Source organism: Channa argus, chromosome 4 (genome assembly GCF_033026475.1).
Source record: "Channa argus isolate prfri chromosome 4, Channa argus male v1.0, whole genome shotgun sequence".
NCBI classification, from domain to species: domain Eukaryota; kingdom Metazoa; phylum Chordata; class Actinopteri; order Anabantiformes; family Channidae; genus Channa; species Channa argus.
Genome location: NC_090200.1, coordinates 1090001 through 1103265, shown reverse-complemented (window position 1 = coordinate 1103265; position 13265 = coordinate 1090001). Strand labels below are relative to the sequence as shown.

Genomic DNA, 13265 nt, shown 5'->3' with positions numbered 1-13265 from the left:
TCTAACGATGGGATGAGGCTGCTGCTCAAGGAGCCACGTCACATTTCTGTTAGTGTGTCAACCTGCTGTGTAGTGGAATCTCATGTACAGATGTATGTGTAGGATAATAGACTCTGTAAACAGAACATAAACTAAGCTCAGGTTCTTCTCTCAAATGTGGAACCGTTGGTGTCTCAGTCGATACGTAAAATATGGGATATTACAAAAAAGGCAAAAAAAGATGTTGATGAAACATAATATTTATTTCACATTTGTCAGGTACAAATATTCCTTCATCAGGAATTACAGTTATTTCATAACTTGTAAAGATGGATACAAATGTTTGCACCAAAATCATTTTATTTTATTTGACTCTAACATCTATTTTATCACTGTCACTGAATATTTGTTGTTTCCATCCTCGTCCACACCTGCTCAGCAAAGCTGAATAAAAGAGAATCTTCCCTGTGAATGTAAATGTTTTCTTATGTATTTGTTAGGTCAGCAATAACACATAAATACCAAAAAAAAAAAAAATCCCAACTGCTTTTATTAATATGTATATATTTCATCATTCATTCATATCATTAATGGCCACATTGTCACAATTTTGTATAAGGACAGACCCAAGTGAAGAAACAGTGAGAGAAGTAAACTGATAACCAGGTTTATTTAAAAAAACTCAACAACTGAAGATCGGTCCTGACAGCAGGACACCCATGAGAAACAAAAACTACTAAACCCAAATTAACATTAGGATCTGTGACTGATCACCGGAGGAGCCAGAGTGAACAGTGCTTTGCATGAACCCTGGAACAGAAAACAAAGTCCAGTCTCAACCTCCACTGAAAGAATCAGTGTAGAGAAGAACTGAACACAGCGGCTCCTATGGTGACTGACGCCAGATTCAATTAAAACTGGTCAGCATAGATACCAGGTGAGTTTTAAAGAAGTTTCTAATCTAATTTTGTTGAGCTCAAGTTGCCAAACTTGGTTGAATAGTCTGTTAGAATCGGACGACTCCTAGTCGATTGGGGAGGATAAGTGACATTGATCGATAGCCCGAGTGGGCTAATGGCTCCTAGCTAGTTGAGTATAAAGGGAAACAGCCAAGTTGGACGAAGGGGCCAAACAAATAAAGCTGGTGTATTGGGAGCTTTAAAAAGATACCCTCACCCTCATAGAGACGTCTGCGTTGAAGGCCGGGCACGGACGGGGGCTTGGACCTCGTAGGGTCCGATTGTTGAGATTATGAAAACCAAGTATGGTGACAAAAGTCTTAAATGTTTGAAAATATGGATTTAGGACTTTGGCTTTTCTCAAGGAGGTTGCTTTAATAAAATAAGCAAACAAAATTAGTTAAATCAAGAAAACAAACTAAAGACTAACAAGACAAACAGATGTGTAACTTACATAATGTTAAATATGTGAACAAAGAAAATGAAGTAGAGTTTAGGGAAAGAAGACGACGGAGGGGAAACAAATCTCTTATGACAACTGCACCACACAGAACAGATGATGCTTCACCACCTTATTCTCCCAGTGTTTCTTCTCTGTCCACAGATCACAGCACTGAAACTGGACGCTGGCTTGGACTCCTACCCGTCAGTGCTGACACAACCACCACCGCAAGGACACAATGAACAACGAGTGCAACAACAACCACCACCTGACTCCACCACATCTCCGTCCTCATCCTCATCTTCCTCCCTTTCTGCATTCTTGTCACCAACCTGATATCAGCTCAGGAGGGGAAAGATGGAAGAGAAAAATAAAAAAAACATGGTTGAAGTGTCAGGCCCAGACAGTCTGTGATACAGGATGAAGATGTCTTCATATGACAGAGGTCATGGAGGAAAACGATACAGGACAGTGGACGATGGAGAGACAGAGGACGAGGAGTTGGATGTAGCTGATGTTCAGTAGCTGCAGATAGATGCCACACATGTGGGAAAAGGGGACATTGTGCAAAGGACTGTCCCTCTGGGATTGAGGAGGACACAGACCCAGAGATTGTCCTGAAAAGTCATCGCCAGTGGCAAACTGACGGGAGGAGGAAAAACTGGTGTCCCGGGGACAGTTGCTGATGAATGACCTAAAGAAGGGAGGTGATGCACACTGACACACACACACACACACACACACACACACACACACACACACACACACACACACACACACACACAGATTTGCAAACTGCAATGAAGACATTCTTGCTCAGACCTGCACTGATAATTTGCCAGACAAATGCAATGAAAACTGCTTGATAAAGCTTGAACATGCTGGAATAAATGTGGATTTGACTGAGCAATGTGTTTAAGATCAAAGCTAAATTTACACCAGAGTTTAAATGCTGAGGGAGAGAGTCAATGTCCTGAACACACTCAGAAAGTGGAAGATAAAGAGGTGATTTTTTTTTTTGGTAGGCAGTGGAACAATTAGTTCAGTATTAAACGTTGCAAAATGAGCAGTGTACATGTTGGTGTTTCTGGAAAAGCACAAAAAGAGTATTTGGCTCAGTCATTGTCTTCTGCTAATTCTCATGATCGATCTTTTTAAACATGCATTCATGTTGTCAGAATTATGCCCCATAAATTTGACATATCTAATGATTAAGTTGTGGATCTATCTGATGTCTACATCAGAAGTAATGCAAATGTTCCATAATTCAAAAATGTAAAAACACACCATGATGAATTATGGCCCTGATTCTCTGTTATATGTGTATGAATGGAAGCTGCAGCCGTCTGTCTGTCTTGTTCATGTCAGAAAGTGATTTACATTGTACAGCACATGTTTCACATGGCCCTGATGTTCCTTATGAACAAAGACTGAATTCAGTGAAGTGTTTAATTGGTTTGATCACTTATGTGCTGTCTCTCTGAATGAGTGAATCAATGATTTTCCAAATGCTGTTCCCCATATTTTCATTAGCTAAATAAGAATAAGACAGGTGGGAAAATTCAGGCTATTTTGTCAAAAGTGTTCTTCTGTACATGGTTGGTAGCAACTTGAGGTTGAACCAGCTGTGATGTGTTCAGTGTGTAGCTGCCTACAGGAAGGATTTTAGTTCTGTTTTCATGTTTGTGCCTGAGCAGAAAACACACACACTTTTTCCTTATCAGAAATAGTGGCAACAACACCTGGTGAAAAAGGTGCAAGCAGAGAGCAGAGGGTTAGGATCAGATGAGCTAGTGATTCTTTCCTGTGTGAATCAACTCAGATTTGAATATTTCCCAGTAAAAGGGCTTGAAGATGCCTTTTTATAGAGTAGGTCACATATTAATACACCCTGACATCACAGTGATCTTAATGTGACCTGTGATAACCTGTAAATGAAAAACATTAAGCTCTAAAACAAAAAGCCACTGATGGAATTACATCGGTTTTTGAATTGCTAAAGAAAAGCAGCCGTATTTGTATCTTGTGAATATTTACTGATAAAGATGTGTGATATTGATAGTGGAAAGTGGAGATTTGCTCAGGATTTGCGAGCAGTAAAAAAAGCTCTGGAAGTATTAAATCCACAACCAAATAACTTCTTGGTTGCTGAATTGGATGATGTATTTTTCTCATTCTGTATACGGACTATGTGGACTGTTTTTTACCTGAATTAAATTTTTACCTGAATGAGAGCACATCTTCCATCTGATCAACCATTTGATTTCATTGAGTTGATGGCCAATTGAGAGAAGAGATATTATGTTGTTATGACTGACATGTACTCAAAACAAAATTGGTACGAAGAAGAAAGTCTCCTTGGACTGAAGTTTCTCCGGTTGTTTTAATGAACAAAATTGTTTGGGAAATCTCCAAATTTGAGAAAATGATATGTTGCAAAATTGCCAGACGTTGTCTTCTTCTTTGTTTCACATACATTAGCAGGTGAAGGACATTCTTTCTATTCCAACTGAAGGATTTCTAGGAGGTGGAACAGACCTTTCCAAATGATGCACACAACCACACAGCAGTAAAAGACTCATCCCATGAGTAAGAGGTCTGATTATGCTATGACTCATCAGATGGGACTCAGTGATATAACATCTGCAAAGAATTTAGTTCCTCTTATAACCTGATGTTGACCTGTACACAGATGTGTAAATTTGCTCTATACTTTGTAATCTGTGCTTAGCTCTGTACCCCAGTGATGTCTGTCACACAAAAACAGTACCTGTATATTGAATCTTTATGAATTTGTGCATCTGATGACTTCTGTTGTTTGTCTTGTGATTAAAATGTCATCAAAAAGAGGGAATTGTGATGGAAAATCAAGTCTGATTAAATGATGATAAAATTTAATTCTTAGCATTTTACCTAGTTATAATAGCAACTTGTACTCAGTGTACTTTTGAAGAATGTTTAAAAGATTGTATGTTGTTTAAACTTTGTCTCATATATAAGTGTTTTGTCTTGAAGTGTTTGAGAATGTTCTGCCCAGCAACAGAAGGTTCTAAATCTATGTGTGATGTATGAAGCTTAGAACTGCATAGGATGGAGAACTGAAGCTCTGTCGATGTTCTTCTCTCTTGCAAGTTAATAAAACCCTAAAAGACGCCCTGATGTTGAAGCTTCTTTATTAATTACACTTGAGGTGTCTAAGACCAGATATTTTCATTTTTGCCATGACAGAGTTCAAAAAACAAGAATCAGGAATCCAAATACACACGTCAGGTAAACCAGGGAACAGGTGAGAACAATCAGGCTGATTAATTAACATGAGGCAGGAAGCAGGTAAACGGGGCTACAAAATAAAAGTCCTGGGCAGAAGGTGCAACTGAAGTCCAGATCATGACACAGATAAATGTAGGGTTCATGTGTGATCAATGTCAGAGCTGTCAGACAGTTTTAAGTTGAACAGCAGTTGAACAGAATAACAGAGATCAGAGTCAGATGGAGGGAGTTCAGTGTTACTCCAGTGATATGAGCTGATGATCCAGGAGCAGGACTTGTTGCAGCACGTTCACCTGCAACATGAACAAGAGAAAACAGCTTTAACACGTCATCTGAGGACAATTCAGACTCTAGTTACTGTATCTGAACAAACCCAGGGAAACAAAAAGTGGGAAAACACCTGACAACATCCTGTAAAACTTGGAGACTGAGCTGATAAGTTGTCTGAAAACAACCCAAACACTCAAATCATGTCCTCTGACAAGGAAATTCCTCTGAAGCATCATCTAAAGTGGCATGTTTCTGATGACAGAGGATAGTTTGTATTATTATGAGCACAGAGCAGGATTTTGTTCTTTCCTATCTGCCTGTGTTTAAAAAACGGTTTCACATGTGGAAATTTCAAAGTCTTCATTCTGTATTTTGTCTGTTCTTCACTGACCAGATGCTGCAAATGAGTGATATCATTTTAAAATGCTGATTATATGCATCTAAATGGGTTTTTATTGTGTTTTTATTATATCTTGGTTATTGTTCAAATCTGATTATTGCTGAAGCAACTGTAGGAGTCAATATTTACAATTAATTTGAAATGTATTTGTTGTTATTTATCCTTTGTTATCAATTGTTACATGGAGAATTTTGTTTCATGGGAAGCAGGAACAATGGGCCAAGTAGGATTCATATACACCTGGTTACCTGCTAGGATACATTTATTTAATTATCAATCTGATTGAAGCTTTGATTAAATTCCTTTTTTCTAGCACATGGGACAAACACGGCCGATCATCAGCCTCATAGCAACTTTGGGTTTGTTGTATTTGAAATCACTACACCCACTGTGTCCATGACAACAGAAAACAGATGACAGATCAACTAGATGAACACAGATCCACGACTTTAGATGTGACTGTGAATCTGAAATCAAGTTGAAAGCCTGGGAATGTAACAAAGTGCTGTTTTTAACATACTTGTGTCATAAACTGTGCTGGTGTTGTGTCAGATCTGATCAGCTGCAGCATCCAATCCACAAAAGGTTTCCAATAAAATGACGTGTGGGCTTCCGTTAAGGACGAGCTTGTGTATCCTCACTTATCATACTCATAACATGATGGACTCAGTATGAATATGTGGGTGTGACACTTTATGTTCACTTTACACACAACTCACCTGTGACAGTGACCTGGACTCGCTGCTCAAACTTCATTTTAGGGACACGGCAGTAATAAGATCCACTGTCTGACTGCTGGACCTTCTTCAGGAGGATGGAGAAGTTTCCCTTCTTGTACTGATCAGGGAAACTTTCCACTCGACCTTTAAACTTCTCATGCTGGGATGAATAATCTGGTTTACTTTGTTTTATGGTCAATATGTTGTCGTCATTTTTGTCCCTCCAGAAGACAGCAAGGTCTGCTCCTGTGGACATGCAGGGCAGCAGGACGTCCTCTCTTATATAGCACGTTACTTGATCCTGGCAGCTCACTGAGAGAGAAGACAAATGTTTTCTTCCACTTGAAATAAATCAGACAAATACAAATATTGATGCTTAGCTGCAGACTGAACTAAAAGGTTTGACTGTAGAACAACAAGGACTGTTTTAATGTGTTTAACGTCTTCTTCCTGACTTGGATTCTCTGCTGCTTTGTCCCTCACCTGTGAGTCACTCTGAATAAAAGCATCTGCCAAATGACGAAATGTAAATGGTACATTTCAGTCGATTCTCAGCAAAACTACTCAGGTGTCTTCAAGAAATGTGGGAATCTCAGCACCTAAAGCTGCAGAACACAGAGAAACTTACCTGCAGTCAAAGAGAAACTCACAAAAATGTAGCTCACTGAGAATCTGTGGAGGAGAAAAAAAACAAGTTAGTGAATAATTCAACACATGATCAACGTCATGAAACTATACTCAGGTAAAAAACAATCAGTAGAACTTGATATGATCTCTGAATGATTGTGATGCTCTGATTTAAACAAATCCTTCACTAAATCACTTTATACAGAGATGATTGGTCAAATGCAGCTGATGTTACAGATGTTTGTTGTCGTAAAACTAAAAGCAGATTTGTAAAAATGTTTGTCTGCAGCTCATCACACATGAATCATCCTTTTCTGCAGAAGTAGAAGTTTTTATGTTCAGGTGAACTAACAGCACTTTGCCTATTTGTAAAGTCAAACTGTTCAGTATTAGTGTTTTAAAAATGTGTTACTGCTCCCTTTCACTTTTGTTCTCTACAGCTCAAGACCCTCTGCACTGTTACATATTCCATCCATGTCCAGCTGCCAGCTGAAGGCCACATCAAAGCTCTGCTTCCAGAAAACCATCACACAGCATGAAATAGAAAACAGAGAAAAGCATTTTTGCAGTGTGTTGGTTGGCAGGCTGCCAGTCACACACCACGATGAAACGCTATTTGGTCTGTAAGAGTAAGAAACATCCAGCTGCAGCAGCCATCTTCCCCTCCCCCTGTCTCATTATTGCAAAACTGGCAAAACACATCAAGTGAGGAAACTGCTGCAGAGACACGGAAACAGTTGATTCTTCCCAGATGTTGCCTGAGCTCAGGACGTCATTGGAACATATGGAATATGGAACGATTGGAGAAAGACTCTTCCCTCAGAGAACCACAGTTAGAACATAACCGTTTCATTCATCACGTCACCTTTGCATTAGACTTGAACAATGATCATTAAACATTTCCTTTCTGTTTCAGCTTCTGCAGCCAACAAAGTCAACATTCAGCTGCTGTGTGCATTAATATTTGACACCACCTCAAACTGACCTTCAGAACATGATCATACAGTAGTTCACATGTGGCCTGTTGGCAGGAATTTAAATACTGTTCACACTTACTGACATGAACTTTAGAATCAAACATTAACATCTGTCTGCTCCTTGTTGTGTTTTCACATTTAACTTCCTGCTCCTCCTGTACAACCTGTGGCTTCATGTTAGTGAAAAAAGAGATGTGGCTCCTGAGAAACACTGAGGCCTGAATGTGGTTTAGGTCTTGTCACGACAACTGTTCTCTCAGTGGAAGCTGAGTCAGAACTGAACTGTCCTGGGTTTTAGACAGACGTCTCTAACATGGAGACAAACAGAAACCACAGCCAGGTTTGAGGACACATCAGCTGTCAGTGGAGACTCTGATAGTTTTTAGTTTTGACACTTTTCTAACTAATTCTTCCCTTTTGGAAACAGCTTGATTATTACAATGATCCCAGCAGAGGACGTTTGGGCCTTTGGATCATTCTAATCCTAAATGAAGCAAACTGCTTCCGTTTACATGTTACTTCCTCCTCAGGAATCAGACTGTGCTTCATTTTATTGTGAAATGGCTCATTCCGTGTATATCAGGTGTTAGAATCAGGTGTGAGCTCAGTTCCAGTCTGATGCAGCTGCTTAAACTCAGCTAACATTAATTAAACCAAGTAAAGTGACTTTCTGTAGGTTGAGGAAGTTCAACAATAGCTACACAAATGTCCGTTAGCTGTTAGCTGAATGTCTCTTTCCGTCAACAGGAGTCCCACCCTGGACATTGTCCCTCCTCCCGTTAACAAACCTCATTAAGTCGCTCATGATGATTCAGTTTCCTCCACAGGGTTAAAAGTCAAAAACTTAGTTTTTAACAATTATTTTCAGTTCTCTGACATTAGCTACAACGTCCACACGTTAGAACGTAACGTACGCAGGCTGCTTTTCCCCGTACGTCACATCTACGTCATACGCATTAAAGCAGAAGCTTATTTCTTATAAAACATCCTTTAATTTCTAGAAATATGTTTCTGCATGTTGCATCTTATTCTGAATTTGAATATTATCTCATCAAAACAAAAACAACAACATATTTTCCATTTGTGGCAGAAAAAGTCACTTTCCTCTTTTTCCAAAATACAAAGACAAATTCAAACATGTTTTTCCTCCAAAAGAAATTCAATAAGAAAAGATTTGACTCTCTCATGCATTATTTATGTTTTTTCAGGACCTGTCCCCTCTCATATTCTGATTCATATTAAAATGAGTTCACTCAGTCAAACTAGAGAACAAGGTAAAGTTTAAACTCCAGTCCTTTATCTCTCTGAGGCCTCAGGATCCTTCACTACCATCTCAGGGGAATCATTTACTGTATGTGGAAAAACCACAACATGTCTGCACAGGACCAACGGAGGAAAATTCCCGCAGATGAAACTATGTATCACAGTCCATCAACAGTGTTATTGTACATGAACCAACAGCAGCAGAGAGAAGAGGGAATGAAACATGTGTCTACATGCAGACAGACAAAAGATCCAGATCAGATCAGATCTGTGGACATTTCCTCTGAGGAGCAGCGATTCCTCCTGAGGAGCACGATGAGACACCAGCTCAGCATCAAACAGGAGGCACTTCAGCATCAAAGCCCAGAGTTAGTGAGTTTGATGGAACCAGATCCTGGAGCTGATTCATCAGCTCTAATCTGCAGTGGCACAGCAAAGGGAAACTGAGTGTTTCTATACTTAATGGATTTGGAGAAAATCTCAGAACTGGTTCCACATGCTGATTAGTGGTTACTGTGTAAAATATTGAATTGAACCCAGTTTAAAAGTCCATCTTTAATGTTCTGGCCCTGGCTGGTAAACACTGGGACACTGTTTGTCCAGTAGACGCTGACTTTCTCACATTGAACTTGAGCCTGAATCCCACATGTCTTTATATGTGTGAGCATCTGAAGGTGAAATAAGCTGTTTTCATGCTCATGTGGTTGATGCTGCAAACCAACCAAGTTTCACTTTTTTCAGTGCATCTTGCAGCAGCTCACAGTTCACAGACACATGTTAATCTTTAACCAAGCAGCTCAGTCAAACCTCAGTAGAAATGTTCTCAACTGTTTTCTCCTCTGTGTGTTTTTACTGTAAACTTCATTATATTAACTGAACTAAATCTCTGTCCCCAGCTGTACACTTCTCCCTGACCACTGTTTGCTGGAGTAGTAGTAGCAGTAGTAGTAGTAGTAGAAGTAGCAGTAGTAGTAGTAATAATAGCAGTAGTAGCAGTAGTAGCAGTAGCAGTAGTAGCAGAAGTTCCAGACAGAATGAATGTTTTTGTGCGCCATCTTGTGTCAGCGTTTAACACAAAAGCATCATATTTTACTCCTGGGGAGTGAGAATGAGCTGTTAAAGGAGTTGATGTCTTACTTTTGCCCCACTGACATCAAATGTGAAACCACTTCGTGGCCAATTAAAACAAGAGGTTTGCACTGAGTCGACTGATGTCGAACCAATCCGGCCTTTGAACGCAGCAGTTAGAATGGTGGGTTCTGATAACACTGTTTATCCCATATTTAGTTTTGCAGTGCACCTTAAAGAACATCTTTCTCCACATGCCCTATGTGTTTGCAGGCCAAAGACTGTGGCCACACTAAGTTCAGACACATGTCCCATAACTGCAGGACAGAGGACAGAAGTTGGAAGAGTTTACAGGCAGAACACTGAAACACGATGGGAATTCTGTGATGTGGGACAAACTGTGGTATCATTACATAAGTACCTGCTCTGCTGCTTTTGTACTTTTACTTCATGGGAGCTGAGTTTTCTGATGTTACAAACTAAGTCCTAAATGAATGTTGTCATTTAGTCTCTTAGCACAGAAGTACAGTCTGCAGTTCTCTGATGTTAGGTTGGGGATCAGGAGACTGTTTCCAAAGGCTGATTATTTGGGTGTAAAAGTAGAAACGTAGTACTGGGAACCAGAAGGATCATTACTGAAAGAGCGACTGATGAATCCAGGAACCTGACTGTGGATCTCCATGTACCAGTACATGTCTGAATTGTTCCATGAACAGTTCAGAGTGACGTTCTGACCCAGCTCCACTTTGACCCCTGTCAGATTCTGGGCCTCTGCACAGACCAGAAACACCAGCAGGATCATCCAAAGCAGATCCATGATCAGGTTCAGTATCAGAAACTAGAGAGACTCTAAACCAGCACAGCTCTGACCTGATGCTGCTCCGTCTTCACACTGAGACAAGTTCTTCACATCCTACTTCACACCTTGATTGTTGTATGTAAAGTCTGACTAAATCTATCACAGACACAAAGTCAGGATCAGCACAAAGTGATCAAACAGAAGCACTGGGAGTGTCTGTGTGAATAGAACATATATTTCATGTTATTTGATGTTTTTGGGTCACTGATATCATTTTGTCTTGATACAAATGTTCACACTTGGACCCTGAACTTAGAGAACACTAGTAAAGTACTGTGCTTTATAATATGTGTGATTCTTCTGCACAATGATGTGAGAAAACTGGATGAAAGATTAACATTTTAGAGGAGAGATATTATGACACCAGTAACAAAAACAGAGCTCAAAGCAAAGACATTTCCTGTAGCTGCATGTCTTTTTATACAAACCATTCCAGCAACACCAGTATTACAACGGTAGTAAACACAGTGAGTTTCAGTGGTGGTAGTAACAGTAGTACTGATACAAGAAGCAGTATTTGTTTTACTAACTGTGAAAATAAAGGCAGCTGAGAAATAGCAGTATTCAGTGGGGTAGAAGTAGTAGTACTAGTAAGAGCAGGAGTAAAAAGTATCAACGGTAGAATCTCGTGTCACAAACATGTTGCAGAGATTTGTAACTTCGCAGGAACGTTGACACCACACAGACCCACGGAGCCCGTTTTGTTTGGCCCGTGTCAGCGCGCTCGGCACAGCTCGGCAATGTCCGACGAACCGCCGTGTGTCGACTCCAAGTGTCGCAACACGTAACGAGCGACAACTGTAATGGGACCGGTGACATCACTCATCATCTGAGGACAATTCAGACTCTTTACTTAGTGCATCTGAACAAACACAGGGACATTTTAGGCCTGTTAAACTTGAGTAAGAACATTATTATTACAAATGTACCAAAGTCAGAGCAGATTTGAAAACACTGTGGTCTTAAACCCTCCAAATGTTACATGTCAGATGCTTTGTCACATTAAATGATCATCATTGCTAACAGTATGCTTTTAATGTGGTGGATGGTCAGTGTACACTGACATTCATGATGACCATGTGATGTAGTTGATGTTGAAGTGAGTGAAACCAATCGAGTGCAGCAGGTGTCAGGGTTTAAATAAAAGTCAATTCATCCAAAACAAAAATGAAAAGTCAATTCAGAAGCTGATGGGCTCAGTATAAACACTGTGATTCCTAAAGTTCTCTTAAAACTAACCTAAGACACTCAGCTGAACTCTCTGCTCCACGTCCACCACTGGGACATGACACTCATAGACACCATTGTCCAACTGCTGCACTTTCTTCAGGATGATGGAGAAATTTCCGTCTTTGTACAGGTCAGGAAAACTTCAGTTATTTCTCACCTTCACCTTCTGTAAAACATCCTTTAATTTCTAGAAATATGTTTCTGCATGTTGGCCTCCATCTTGTTCTGAATTTGAATATTATCTCATCAAAACAACAACAAAACAAAAACAACAACAGATTTTCCATTTGTGGCAGAAAAAGTCACTTTCCTCTTTTTCCAAAACACAAAGTCAAATTCAATCATGTTTTTCCTCCAAAAGAAATTCAATAAAAACAGATTTAACTCTTTCTAATGCATTTTTCCAAACAGCTGTTTATTTATGGGTTTTTAGGACCTGTCCCCTCTCATATTCTGATTCATATTAAAATGAGTTGGTTCACTCAAGGTAACAAGGTAAAGTTTAAACTCCAGTCCTTTATCTGTCTGAGGCCTCAGGATCCTTCACTACCATCTCAGGGGAATCATTTACTGTATGTGGAAAAACCACAACATGTCTCCACAGGACCAACGGAGGAAAATTCCTGCAGATGAAACTATGTATCACAGTCCATCAGCAGTGTTATTGTACATGAACCAACAGCAGCAGAGAGAAGAGGGAATGAAACATGTGTCTACATGCAGACAGACAAAAGATCCAGATCAGATCAGATCTGTGGACATTTCCTCTGAGGAGCAGCGATTCCTCCTGAGGAGCACGATGAGACACCAGCTCAGCATCAGACAGGAGGCACTTCAGCATCAAAGCCCAGAGTTAGTGAGTTTGATGGAACCAGATCCTGGAGCTGATTCATCAGCTCTAATCTGCAGTGGCACAGCAAAGGGAAACTGAGTGTTTCTATACTTAATGGATTTGGAGAAAATCTCAGAACTGGTTCCACATGCTGATTAGTGGTTACTGTGTAAAATATTGAATTGAACCCAGTTTAAAAGTCCATCTTTAATGTTCTGGCCCTGGCTGGTAAACACTGGGACACTGTTTGTCCAGTAGACGCTGACTTTCTCACATTGAACTTGAGCCTGAATCCCACATGTCTTTATATGTGTGAGCATCTGAAGGTGAAATAAGCTGTTTTCATGCTCATGTGGTTGATGCTGCAAAC

General features: G+C 39.9%; 3 protein-coding genes across 8 annotated transcripts in view; 1 reads left to right on the top strand and 2 right to left on the bottom strand.

The window, feature by feature from the left end:
- The window catches only part of LOC137125533 (uncharacterized), a 223963-nt gene that overhangs the window by 26089 nt on the left and 184609 nt on the right, over positions 1-13265 (top strand). The window lies entirely within an intron of this gene.
- Positions 1-13265, bottom strand: part of LOC137125538 (uncharacterized) — a 119326-nt gene that overhangs the window by 29843 nt on the left and 76218 nt on the right. The gene's annotated exons all lie outside the window — the stretch shown is intronic.
- Positions 4537-8589, bottom strand: LOC137125566 (butyrophilin-like protein 2). Its single transcript, XM_067501225.1, has 4 exons — positions 8432-8589; positions 6668-6711; positions 6040-6351; positions 4537-4943 (listed from the first exon to the last, which is right to left on the bottom strand). The coding sequence occupies exons 1-4, from the start codon at positions 8446-8448 to the stop codon at positions 4825-4827; spliced, it is 492 nt and encodes a 163-aa protein (XP_067357326.1). The 5' UTR covers positions 8449-8589; the 3' UTR covers positions 4537-4824.

Excerpts from the sequence above, each read along its gene's own strand:
- LOC137125566 (XM_067501225.1), bottom strand. Across the intron at positions 6,352-6,667 it reads GAGTTTCTCTTTGACTGCAG|TGAGCTGCCAGGATCAAGTA; the intron begins GTAAGTTTCTCT and ends CTTCTCTCTCAG. Across the intron at positions 4,944-6,039 it reads AGTCCAGGTCACTGTCACAG|GTGAACGTGCTGCAACAAGT; the intron begins GTGAGTTGTGTG and ends TTCATGTTGCAG.